At 36.6% G+C, this 13,935-nt stretch overlaps 1 protein-coding gene across 1 annotated transcript; it reads right to left on the reverse strand.

The window, feature by feature from the left end:
• Positions 1–6,524: 6,524 nt before the first annotated feature.
• On the reverse strand, positions 6,525–10,474 carry LOC111401614. Its single transcript, XM_023029424.1, has 3 exons — positions 9,838–10,474; positions 7,605–7,764; positions 6,525–7,170 (listed from the first exon to the last, which is right to left on the reverse strand). Exons 1-3 carry the CDS (start codon positions 10,334–10,336, stop codon positions 6,696–6,698), a joined length of 1,134 nt encoding a protein of 377 aa, XP_022885192.1. The 5' UTR covers positions 10,337–10,474; the 3' UTR covers positions 6,525–6,695.
• Positions 10,475–13,935: the final 3,461 nt, after the last annotated feature.

The raw sequence follows: 13,935 nt of genomic DNA on the forward strand, positions 1-13,935 counted from the left end.
ATGTTCATAAAAAAAATTGAATTATACACGTATAGCGAATTTGCCAGACTATTCATGATATAGTTTTTGGCACATAAAATCTGAATGGCTCAAAGTGTCAAGTGCACCGATTGCTTGAACATCTCCTTTATTCTCATTAAGTTTTGAAGTAGTCTTAGTCAAAAATCTCGCAAGATTCAAAGTGGTCAAGTAAAATAACATCTTCTGCTGCCACCTCTTGAAATTCAAACCATTCAATTTCTCCGTTTTTACTCTATGATTAATAGGAACGGTAACGATTGGCCAATTGTTGGAGCCACAGTTTGACTCACAGCAGAGCTGGACACTTGAGCCACAACAAAGCCCACAACCTGATTTCCAAAAACCACAGTTTGAGTCACATCCAGGTTGGTTAATTAGGTTGCATTTTTGAAAAAATCAAATGAATATTAGTTTTTTTAACAACAATATATGAATCTCCTATCACTGTAGGTGCTTGAGTTTTATTTCGAGCGTTTGTTTCCTAGAATACAACAAAAAACCAATAGAGTCTTAACACAGAAGATACTACTTAAACGACCAAGACCTTGACCGAAAGTAAAAATTTTGACTGAAGACAATTTTACACAAAGAAGAGAGGTTTTCATGTCTGCAAGAGAGAAAAAAATGACTGAATAAATAGGCTATAAAGGAAAAATTAACGATCAGGAATTATGACATTAACCCGACTTTTAATCTCTCCATTAACACATGAGTTTCAAGAGTTAAGACGTGGACCCTCCTAAAGACCAATTTTTAGACCATTCGGTCCAACATTCTTGTATGTAGGTTGCGCTCACACACAAGTTCAAAGTTTTAAGCCTATTTCGGTCTATGATTTGTACCCTGCGCACACGTGCAGAGAGTTATAGGTTCCCATCCACCTCACTCATTCTAGAAGGAACAAGAACGATTGAGAAGCAACTAGAAGAAAATGGAGTAATAATATTCTGTTACATGGCAATTGAGGGGAAAGTAGTTAGGAAATCCTTACAAATAAAGGTAGAAGGAAGGCAAAATTGAGAGCAAAAGAGAGTCTAGTTCTGGTGTTCAGTTTGCATTTCTCTGTAATTCCTTTTGAATTAAATACAATTCTCTATTTCGATCTTTTTCTAGTTAGGACCTTAACAATTGGTATCAGAGTAGTTCATTCCAATGGCACAAAAGAAAATTGACAATAAGGTGGAGGCGATGGAGAAGGAGCTAGCTGAAGTGCGGGTAAAGTTGCAAAAGTTGTCGGGGTTGAAGAAATCAGTTAAATACCTAACCCAACACATGGCCAAAGTTTTGCAGTCTACAGGAGACACCTAGAAAACTGTGGGGTCATTGATAAATACAAAGGCAGGGCTGTGTAAGAATTTTGAAGGTGAAGGTTCAAGTAGCGTCATAGATACACAAGCTCCACCTAACATACCCCGAGTTGGACAGCGGGCAGTAGATAGGGAAAAGTGGCCTGAAGGATCGGTCAAGACCGGTAATGAAGGCATTCGGGTAGGTGTGGATCAAGGAAAGGAAGACAACAATTGGCGGTGAGTTAGGAAACTGGAAATGCCTGTTGCAAAAATCCGGATGGGTGGCTCTTCCGCACAGAGAGGTACTTTGATGTGAATGTGTTGACGAAGAGGGAAGAGATGGGGGCAATTGGAGCAAGTTTGGACGGAGATGCACTGTCATGGCATCAGTAGATAGAAGCCAGAAAATCCTTCTAGGATTGGCAGCAACTCCTGTTGCGTTTTCAGCCGACCCAAGATGGAAGCTTATGCAAGAAACTTTTGGCCATAAACCAAGGTAGATTGGTAGTGAATTCCAACGCGAGTTTGAGTTGTTGGCTGCCCTTTTGAAAGAATTAACGGATGAAGTTCTAGAAAGCACCCTTGTTAAGGGGTTGAAACCAGAGATAAAGGCTGAGGTCAAGTTATTGGGCCCAAAAAGACTGGCCAAATTATTGAAGTAGCCCAGAAGGTGGAAGATAAAAATTTTATAATTAAATTAGCCTAAGAGTCAACAGCCCAAAAATCCATTAAAATCAACCCATCTCTAATTTAGCCAGACGCGAAGCTGCAAGAAGGATTCCTTATGAAGATAATCACGGTAGAAGAAAAAATAGGCAACAATCAAAGAGAAATTACTGTTAAGCACCTGCCAGATGAGGAATGGCAAAAGAGGCGAGAAAAAGGACTTTGTTTCCGATGCGATGAGAAGTACAACGTTGGTCATGTGTGAAAATCGTGAGCTGAGAGTGCTGCTAGTGCAGGAAGGGAGGGGTACAGACAGTGAATTACGTGATTTACTAATGGAGGAGTCACCTGTAGAAGTAAAAGGCATGGTCAAGCTCTCGCCAAACGTAGATGTTGGGTAAACCAATCCCAGAACCATGAAAATTAAAGACACATTAAGACAAGAAGAGGTGATTATTCTAATTAATTGTGGGGCAACACAATTTTATTTAATTAGAATTAGTCAATGTTAAGGGATATTATCCCACATCGAATAAAGATGATAACATAGACCAACTTATAAGATCTTAGACTATTTCTTTTAACAAGGTTGACCTTTTAAGGTGGAACCCCAAGTCTTAACTGATATCAGAGCCCGATTTATCAACAAATCTCCGGCCCAACAATCGTCTCTGGCCCAACACTCATGGAGATACGGGTTTATGTGAGAGGGAGACGAATTTGGTCTCTTGCAAGCCCTTTGTGTGATGGAGAGACGGGTTTAGTCTTCTGCAAGCCCTTTGTGTGAGGGGGAGATGGGCTTGGTCTCCCGCAGAGCCCGATGTGTGAGGGGGAGATTGTTAAAGTTATCCCACATCGATTGTAGATAGGATTGGTATTCAGTTTATAAGTTTGACAAAAAACCTCACCTTTTGAGCTAACTTTTAGGGGTGAGAGACCCAATACCATCCAACACCATTGTTGAGGTTGTCCCACATCATTGTAGATAGGATTGGTATTCAATTTATAAGTATGAGGGAAAGCCTCGCCTCTTAAACTAGCTTTTGGAGTGATAGAGACCCAATACCACCCAACACTTGATATCAGAGCCCATTAAACTCTAGCGAGCGATTCGATCTGATTAAGACTCAATAAATGAGCATACGAATTTCAAAATTAATTTGCTCAAAGGAGTCACCATCTTGCGGGGCATGTTAAAAGATATTATCCTACATCAAATAAAGATGATAACATAGACCAACTTATAAAGTCTTAGGTTACTCCTCTTAACAAGGTTAACCTTTTAAGATGGAACCTAAAGTCTTAACAAATCAAGAAATTGGGTCTGCCAACTACAGCTACTTCGAACTATGGAATTATTATGGGATCTGGAGAAGCTGTAAGAGGAAAAGGAATTTGCAAGGGAGTCGTGGTGGAGATGTGGGGGCTGACAATAGTAGAGGAGGTCCTACCTTTAAAGTTGGGCTACACTTATTTGGTGTTGGGGATGCAATGGCTGTGTAGTTTGGGCAATATGGAAGTCATCTCGAAACTACTCACTATGAAGTTTCGAATGAGAGAATCAGTAATGAGTCTGAAAGGAGATCCTGGGTTGAACAAAGCAGGAGTCTCATTAAAAATTATGACGAAAGCTTCGCAATTTGAAGACCAAGGGATAGGGATGGAGAACGTACCTGAGCAAGTAGGTTGGAAAGGGAAAGGAGTGGCTGTATCTGAAGTTTCAAGGGAATCAGCAGTGCCTATCATTCGACATTCTCCCGACTTTCACCTTCAGGACAAGGTGGATTTGGAAATCGAGGTTAATGATAGGCTCCCATCTACCTCACTCATTCTAGAAGGAACAAAAGGGATTGAGAAGTAACTAGAAGAATGGGGAATAACAACATTCTGTTATATGGCAAATGGGGGATTGAGAAGCAACTAGAAGAAGGGGGAATAACAACATTCTGTTATATGGCAAATTGGGGGGAGGGGGGGTAGTTAGGAAATCCTTATAAATAAAGGTGGAAGGGAAGGTAGAAGACACGCAAAATTGAGAGAAAAAGAGAGTCTAGTAAATAAATTATTTCGATTTTCTCACCAAAGAGAACACTAATCAATCTTGATTTTTCAAAATAACCAAATGGGTCCCACTCAAAATGTATGCCAAAGACAGCCCTTCAGTTCATTTTTTTCCAACACTAATATCAGGTTATGATAAAAAATATTTTTAAAAAAAAATGAAGGTTCTACCCCATGAATTATACGTGTCCATATATATAGGATTCAACATTCTCAAACAAATCAATTATTATAATACAAAGGCAGGGCCAACTAAGAATTTTGAAGGTGAAGGTTTGGGTAGCGTCATAGATATGCAAGCTCCACCTAACATACACCGAGTTGGACAGCGAGTAGTAGATAGGGAAAAGTGGCTTGAAGGATCGGTCGACACCGGTAATGAAGGCATCCGACTAGGTATGGATCAAGGCAAGGAAGATAACAATTGGTAGTGAGTTAGGAAATTGGAAATGCCTATTTTCAATGGTGAAAATCCGGATGGGTGGCTCTTCCGCGCAGAGAGGTACTTTGATGTGAATGTGTTGACGGAGAGGGAATAAATGGGGGCAATTGGAGTGAGTTTGGACGAGGACGCACTGTCATGGCTTCACTGGACAGAAGCTAGAAAACACTTCTAGGATTGGCAGCACCTCCTGCTGCGTTTTCAACCGACATAAGATGAAAGTTTATGTAATAAATTTTTGGCTATAAACCAAAGTGGATCGGTAGCTAAATTCCAACGCGAGTTTGAGGTGTTGGCTGCCCCTTCGAAAGAGTTAACGGATAAAGTTCTGGAAAGCACCTTTATTAAGGGGTTGAAACTAGAGATAAAAGCTGAGGTCAGGTCATTGGGCCCAAAAGGACTGGCCAAATCATGGAAGTAGCCCAGAAGGTGGAAGATAAAAATTTTACAATTAAATCAGCCCTAGAGGCAACAACCCAAAATCCATTAAAATCAACCCATCTCTAATTTAGTCAGACGCGAAGTTGCAAGAAGGATTCCTTATGAAGACAATCACGCTTGAAAAAAAAATAGGCAACAATCAAAGAGAAATTCCTGTTAAGCACCTGCCAGATGAGGAATGGCAAAAGAGGCGAGAAAAAGGACTTTGTTTTCGGTGTGATGAGAAGTACAACGTTGGTCATGTGTGTAAAAATCGTAAGCTGAGAGTACTGCTAGTGCAGGAAGGGAAGGAAGGGTACAGACAGTGAATTACGTGATTTACTAATGGAGGAGTCACATGTAGAAGTAAAAGGCATGGTCGGGCTCTCGCAAAACTCAGTTGGGTTGACCGATCTCGGAACCATGAAAATTAAAGAAACATTAGGACAACAAGAGGTGATTATTCTAATTGATTGTGTGGTAACACACAATTTTATTTCATTAGAATTAGTCAATGTTACAGGATATTATCCTATATCGAATAAAGATAATAACATAGACCAACTTATAAAGTCTTGAGCTGCTGCTCTTAACAAGGTTAATTTTTTAAGATCGAACCCCAAATCTTAATAGCCAAGAAATTGGGTCTGCCAACTACAGCTACTTCGAACTATGAAATTATTATGGGATCTTGAGAAGCTGTAAGAGGAAAAGGAATTTGCAAGGGAGTCATGGTGAAGATGCAGGGGCTGACAATAGTAGAGGACACTTACCTTTAAAGTTGGGATGCACTGATATGGTGTTGGGGATGCAATATGGGCTGCACAGATATAGTGTTGGGAATGCAATAGCTATGTAGTTTGGGCAGTGTGGAAGTCAACTGGAAACTCCTCACTATGAAGTTTCAAATGGGAGAATCAGTAATGAGTCTGAAAGGAGATCCTGGGTTGAACAAAGCAGGAGTCTCATTAAAAATTATGACGAAAGCTTTGCAATCTGAAGACCAAGGGATAGGGATGGAGAACTTACCTGAGCAAGCGGTTGGAAAGGGAAAGGAGAGGCTGTATTTGAAGTCTCAAGGGAATTAGCAGTGCCTATCATTTGAAAATCTCCCAACTTTCACCTTAAGGACAAGGTGGATTTGGAAACCGAGGGTAATGATAGGCTCCCATCCACCTCACTCATTCTAGAAGGAACAAAAGGGATTGAGAAGCAACTAGAAGAAGGGGGAATAACAGCATTCTGTTATATGGGAAATGGGGGATTGAGAAGCAACTAGAAGAAGGGGAAATAACGGCATTCTGTTATATGGCAAATTTTAGAAGGGGGAAAAACAACATTCTGTTATATGGCAAATTGGGGGGAGGGGGGGTAGTTAGGAAATCCTTATAAATAAAGGTGGAAAGGAGGGTAGAAGACTGGCAAAATTGAGAGCAAAAGAGAGTCTAGTAAATATATTATTTCGATTTTCTCACGAAGAGAACACTAATCAAGATTTTTCAAAAGAACCAAATGGGTCCCACTCAAAATGTATGCCAAAGACAGCCCTTTAGTTCATTTTTTTCCAACACTAATATCAGGTTATGATAGAAAATATTTTTAAAAAAAATGAAGGTTCTACCCCATGAATTATACGTGTCCATATATATAGGATTCAACATTCTCGGACAAATCAATTATTATAATTTCAGGAACAACAAATATCAAGGTCAAAACAAATCAGAACTTGCCACCATTGTGTTAAATCAAAACATAGAGAACAATTTACCTCTGCTCTTCACCACTATTGGTTGTTACTATTCTAAAGCTTTCAACTCAAAATTCTCTAGTAAAAAATTGTATAGCTCTTCTGCAACTATCTGGGGATACTCTTCTTGTGGCAAGAGAGCACCTGGTACTTCAACAAATTTGCTTACTCCTTTTGCTCCCCTGAGAGATTCCATTTCTGCTTTTGATCTCTTGGGTGCACTTGCAGTCGACATAACTAAGACAGGAATATCTCCTTTCAGTCCTGCAAATAGTTCAACGAATTCCTCCCTGGAATTTACTGGATCGAGCAAGCCGGTCAAGAAAGCAGCAGGCACATAGCGAGCACCTTTTTGTTTTGTAAGTGCATATCTGCTCTCAACAATACTGGGAGTTACATTTTCAGGATTTGCATACACGTGGGATTTGTACTGGGATTGGATTGCCTTCTCATTGCTGACAAGAACATTGTACATCATCCAACCTACAGCAGGGGCCCTTAAGGTCCCTCTTAGAAGCCCATACCTATAAAGCATGAGTTATAAGGGAATAAATGAGGTGGATCAATTGCAATAAACAAGAAGAATTGAAGTTCGGCATCATAGTTCAGGTATACTAGTATCTCTATGAGAAGCTAACAGATCAAGCAAATACACTGATGCAGTTCTGGCTCCTTAAGAAAATCCAATTAACAGTCCAATAAGAAATTACAGGTACCACATACAAATATGATAGTAATTAGCAATCAATCTAAACTAGGATCCTTTTTCATCCAAAGCACTAGTTTTCCAATAACAAGTTACTGGTTTCTCACTGATTAATGGCATACATCTGACAAGAAAAAAAGCAAAAAATAAAAATGAAAGGTATCTTACAAAACAAAGTACTTATAATAAACTTTTATTGTTTACCATCTGATTTATTATTATTTGTTTGTAAAATGTATGATTCAAGGTTACCTCGATTCCATACTAGAATCTCTACCAAACACGATAGGAAGGGGACCGGCCCAGGTGGGTGCAACAGAAGCAATGGCCTTTGGCTTCACCAAACCCTTCTTTGCAGCACGAACTGTTATCGTTGCAGCATGCCCTCCCCCAAAGACCACATATTCATTATCTGAAGTATGTAACATATTAGCAAGTGGAACTACTTGTGTGAATGTGGTGGTTTGATAAAAATACTACACATAGCAAGAGGTATTGATTATACACGGTGGTTGATGAAGGAGCTACCTATGCAAGAAATATATTAACAGTCTTCAAAAGTAATGAAAGGTGTGCAGAATCAGTAATGCATAATGCATACAAAGTATTGGTTGGGGGATCTGCCAAGCACTCAAAAACTAAAACTTAACCTTTGTCAAAATGTTACTTGTGAAGAAGGTAATGCATCCACCAGCGTGCAAGTAAACATTAAGAATGATAAGAATTATAAAAAGAATAAAAATTATTTTCTTTTATTATGTAATAGGTAAAGACAACATATTAGACAGTCTATGGACCATGGGTAAAGAATCAGTAATACACTACCATAAATTTCTTCTGGATCTCACAAAGAAGATTATAGAGGAAACAACCTCTATGTCAACATTTCATTTTTCAAGACTTGAAAGGGTAAATACAAAACTATAAAATTTTCAGTGGAAGACATTCTGTTTTCAGTTCTACTAACCCAGAAAAAAAATTTTAAAGTCATTTTTTCAACACCATTAGCACATAATTTTCTCTTATATATGCTGAAATGTATCAAAATTAGAAGGGCGTGATTTCAATAATAGTCCAAAATTAGTGGAGTTCAAAGTAAGTACCAAATCTTTCTGAAATTTCAGGAAAGCTTCTCCTTATCCCTCACCCACCCACACATCCCAAAAAAGTTATAGACTCAACATCTCGGAGTACTAAAGAAAGCTACTGTCAACAGTCGAGAAAATAAATTAGCATGAATCCACTCACTATTGAGCTCAACCTAGAGCCCTTCGTCAAACTACACATTTGGCTTCTTCTTTAGATACATCATTTAAGGTTCAATTTGCATCTGTCTACCCCTAATCCTAAGTCCTAACTTCATTAGATATCAAGTTGCTTCATGTCAAGTTTTAATGGTCTTCATTTCACACCATCTCAAATTGTTTTCTATGAATTGATCTTCTCTAGGCTTGACAAAAAGGATCATTTTAAACTCTTATTCTTTCTAATTTGATCCTCTAACATGTTACAGAAAATTCATAAAAAAATTTATTATTATAGAGCTGCTTATGGTACACATGATTGACACAGTAGTTTATGTAACATAGATCCCTAACCACAATATTCTATCAAAATATAACAGCAATTCATCAACTCCATACTGTAAATAATCATTGAGCATGGGTGGACAAAATCTAGTAATTATTAGTCTAAGCAACATCATTGAATTCACCAAGAACGTCTTTTCATTGAAAAGTCACATTGCATTGATGCACACACCTCTATATACACGTGTGTGCACGACCTTTGTAGCATGTGTGTATGACATAAGCGTATATGTTCATGTCATTTTGATACAACATTTTCCACTTCTTATACTCTATTATTATCTATAACTCTGTATAACTTACAACCTTATATCTCAAATTACTCCGTAGAAGTTATAACTTACTCTTATCTTTCATTTAGTCTCATCAACTACTACTATAAGATAAGATCAACACATGCCCCTATTTGTTTCACATTCTTTCTCCATTAAAATGAAAAATATGACCATTATCCATCACATCAAACCACCAAATTTGAATTTCTATCTTTTGTGTGGGCAGTAACGGTTATATTTTTCGTTTTCATCCCTACAAAAATGGGAAACAAGCGGGGAATATACAAAAGATACCTCGTCTTGGTAATCTCAACCAAGTTCATCAATGACTAAAATGAAAAAGAAAAAAAGGAACTAAGGTCGAAACCTAGGTGTAAGCATAATGCAAATAAAATCATTATTGCCACCCGTCCCTTTAGGCTTCTGATTGCTTCCACGAAGGTATTCCTATTATTCTCTCTGTATGGACGTAGAACAAGGTTGATTCCACTGAGATTTCACATTAATTATATAAAGCATACGAATCAAAAAAAGCAACAATTTACAGTAAAGTCTTGATACAGAATAAACATTTAAAAATTAGACTCGTAATCATTGATTCAAGCACAAAAATCACTCCACCTGAAGCAGAGCTGGCGATGGGACTATCAGGGGCGCTGATGAAATCCACCAGAAACTTCTCCATAACGTCTGCATTATAATCAAGCTTAGGCCTGTCAGAATACCCAAGACCAGGCCAATCCACAATCGTCGCACTCCAATTGACTCCGTCGTTTTTCCCGACAATTTCCTCAGCCACAAGTCTCCATTCCTCAACAGTACTAACATCAGAAATAGTGGGCATCATTAGAATGTTCTTGGAGGGCTTCTGAGAGCCATCATTTTCGAGTCTTTCGAAGTGGATGTTTACCGAATTGTCATTGAATTTCCATTGCCAGGTGCTGGAGTTGTTCTTGAAGGCTGATTTAGACGGGGTAGAGTAGTCAATTGATGTGGCGGCTTTGATTCTGGGCCTTAGGGGTTTGAAAATGGAAGGGGGTCTATATAGAATGGGTTTGTGGGTTTTGAAGGATACGGAAAGAGACGGTGAATAGAGATGAAGAACTGCAGAGGCTGCCATTGATGAGTTGGGACTTCAAGCAATTGAATACTGAGATTTTGGGCGATTCTTTGATTTTCTTTTTCTCCAATTTTGAACTTTCATGGTTGAATTTTATGTGGTTTAGGTGACAGATATTTTATTTAGGAATCACTAAGCGTACACAAAATATTACATTCCTTCTCTAAAATATTACATCCCTCAAGAGAAGGAAGGTATATATACAATAAAGAGTTATTCTACACGTATAGACATTTAAGTGTACAGATATTGTGCACAATACTCACATCAGATTTTTTGACAATATAATATTCGTCGATCCCTCTCCATGTACGGAGAGTGTAATCTATTGTGCACATCAAGAGGTATACACATAGAATAATCGAATTATTTTTCACACAGGAACATATAATTTCTAGAAAATAAATATTGTTAAGTACAATTCAATTTGTCTAGTAAGAACTACTCTGATGTATGATGAAAAATGACCTATAACCTACATTTTCCCTCTTTTTTAAGGTTTGCAATTTAAGATAAATATGTAAACCTTATTTCCATTTCGTTTATCTGTTGATTTTTAATTTACCATATACACAATTCATTCTTTCTATAATCGAACATATTACACTTTCATGATCTTTTGTCTAACTCAAAAATAAAAATAAAAATAAAATGAGTGGGCATAGTACGACGAATCCTAGAGATTAATCCATGATTATACAAGTTATTAACTTTGGATTAGAGATTGACGATTGATTGGGCACGGTACACAGGCAGTTGGAGGGTGGAATAGTCTAACGAATTCGCTCTATTGCATCACATTTTTGAATGAGTTAGGATTAAAAGACTTGGTGATACCCGTAAAAAGTAAAGAATTATTTGTTCTTTGAGATGGTCTTTTGTACTCAAATAGGTATAAAAAAAATTAAAAATAACAGTTATCCAATGCACTAAAGTCTAATAAAAAAGATTCAATATTGATAAGCCATGCTTGAACCACATTACGGGGCTCCTATACTTCGGAAGTTAAAATTCTTTAATCCTAGGTATTATCACGGTTTCAAATATATATAATGCTAACTTGTAAAAATGCAGTTCAATATAAAAAAATCCAGAATGGCAAAACATTGTATTAAGAATGTAAGAAATTGTTCGCGTATCCACAATGAGTATGATAAGACTGTCCACTTGCTGATGTGACAGGAGAATCTTATTTACGATTCTCTTCAAATGTGAGAACTTTAAGTAAAATTCTCTCCAAAGTATGCGAGATAAAACTTCTTACTATGGACATAAAAATAAGCGAGTGAAAAAATGTACTTAGACCGTGCTTAAAAATTACATTATAAAAGTAAAAGTTTCTTTAACTTACCTTTAAACACACAAAAACAGATTTTTATCCAAGACATTTTACACGTGCCCTGCAAATATTAGTAAAATTATTTGAAGATGTTCAAAATTTCACAATAATTTCTTTGATCCGAGAGATACCCATCCATGATCCATGTAACTCACTACAGATTCATCTAACTAAAATAATTGTGACACTGAATGAATACCTTAAACAAATTTGTGTCACTAATGTACATTACAGGCCTCCAATTTGCATATGAAGAAAAAAATATTTGTCTTTGACAACAAGGTGTATATAACATTTGGTAGTGCAGCACAAGTAGGACTAGCCAATAGCAAATTTAGCTTCCACTTATTTTTCTTAGGCAACACTATCCAATAGTCGACAAAATAATTGTGACACTGAATGAATACCTTAAACAAATTTGTGTCACTAATGTACATTACAGGCCTCCAATTTGCATATGAAGAAAAAAATATTTGTCTTTGACAACAAGGTGTATATAACATTTGGTAGTGCAGCACAAGTAGGACTAGCCAATAGCAAATTTAGCTTCCACTTATTTTTCTTAGGCAACACTATCCAATAGTCGNTTGTAAAAAATCATCAATAATATGCTATTTGCGTGCATTTTGACCTACACAAAAATACACAAGGTAGCCTAAGGAAAAGGGATCTCTCATTGCATTGTTTCTTTGAAGGATGACATGACTTAATTATAGGATTGCAGGACCTAAATCAAATGTAATCAAATGTTCAAATAATATGGCATCAAAATGCCATATTATAGTCAACATCATGTCTTTCCCAAAACTTTGATTTGGGAATTTCTCTCTATGTGGATTCAACCACGATCTTGTAATAAGGACAAGAAATGTTTTTCGATCAATCATTTTGCCCCTCATCTTCAAGAATCAGAATGATCATTTTCAAGTTTGAATCTCTAGGTTACAAGCGAAGTTAATAAATATAAAAAGTAAACTCCAGATAATCAGAGAAGAAGCTTTCCTATATCTTGAAGCATTAGGACTCAAAATGGTCTTTTGCTCCTATTAACTAGGTTTGAACAAATTCCGATGTTATAGAGTAGAAGAAAATGACATAGAAAAAGAAAATATAAATTTAAGATAGCACCCTCATGAATGGATGAATTAGAATTGCCAATCAACTGCCAACATTCCTTATAAAGATCTAACATTTCTTTGCCACCATCATCATAGCATAACTAAAAGAAGTCATGAAGTAGCATTACATTAATAAATGGGCGAATGCATTTTTAAACCCAGAAACTGAATTGTCCAAATAAGTTTGTTTGATGATAAACTAAGAATCTCCACAAGGGTATAAATTTCAATTTTTACCTACCTTGTGCTTCCTTCTCAAACTGTCAAAAGATTCAAATGTTCCATCATAATACCTACAAAATGAGATTTGTGAAATACATTTTCCTAAACTTTCTTTTTTTTTTTTTTCCAAATTCTTTTTTGTTCATACATTCTCTCAATAAAATAATTTTGCACTTAAACTCCAAACTTTTTCTTACATTTTAACATCAAATTTTCCAAAAAAATCACTATTACATAACTTATTTTCACAAAAAATGAGGCTCAAACATAGCCGAAATCACATTATACAAGAACTCGATTCCCAAACATGGCGAGCACCATCAAAACTCGAAAACTATTAAACCATAAGAAATAATGAGTGACATATAAAATCATAAAGCATTTTTTTCCAATGCCAAGGTATGGAATCCATTAATATATCCTAAAAAATAAAAGTTTAACAATGTAATATTTGCTGACATCCAGTTTCATTTGTTAATGACTATCAATATTAATCACAAGTTCCTTGAACATCAAAGCCCAAAAATTGCTCATGACCTCCAATTTGAACCTCTTGTTCAACGAAAATTCTTCACATGTTCTTGTTTATTTTGAAACTTTAATTCTTCATTATTTTGGAAGGACAAAAAAATACACCAATATCCATTCAATATCAGCTGCTTGGATTTGCTTTCTGTTATTCATCCCATCAATTCATATAGGGTATATTAACAAAAATAAATAGTAATTTATGAGCAGATAAATATTCATATGTGGGCAGTAACTTCCACGTGGATGAAAACTGTTAGTGAAATTGAGAGGATAGAGAAGAATAAAACAAAAAACAAAAGAAGAAAACCCCGAAAAAAGGAAGGCCCAAACACGGGATTAATCGCTGTCCTAAAAGCGATATTTTCCTCTTCTCATAATTTGAGATTGCT

Source organism: Olea europaea, chromosome 10 (genome assembly GCF_002742605.1).
Source record: "Olea europaea var. sylvestris chromosome 10, O_europaea_v1, whole genome shotgun sequence".
Taxonomy (NCBI): Eukaryota; Viridiplantae; Streptophyta; class Magnoliopsida; order Lamiales; family Oleaceae; genus Olea; species Olea europaea.

Bases quoted from the DNA above. Each gene is read 5' to 3' on its own strand.
- LOC111401614 (XM_023029424.1), bottom strand. From the start codon at position 10,336: ATGGCAGCCTCTGCAGTTCTTCATCTCTATTCACCGTCTCTTTCCGTA. The intron at 7,765-9,837 runs GTGGAGTGATTT...TACATACTTCAG, and splicing joins CATCGCCAGCTCTGCTTCAG to ATAATGAATATGTGGTCTTT. The intron at 7,171-7,604 runs GTAACCTTGAAT...CATGCTTTATAG, and splicing joins GATTCTAGTATGGAATCGAG to GTATGGGCTTCTAAGAGGGA.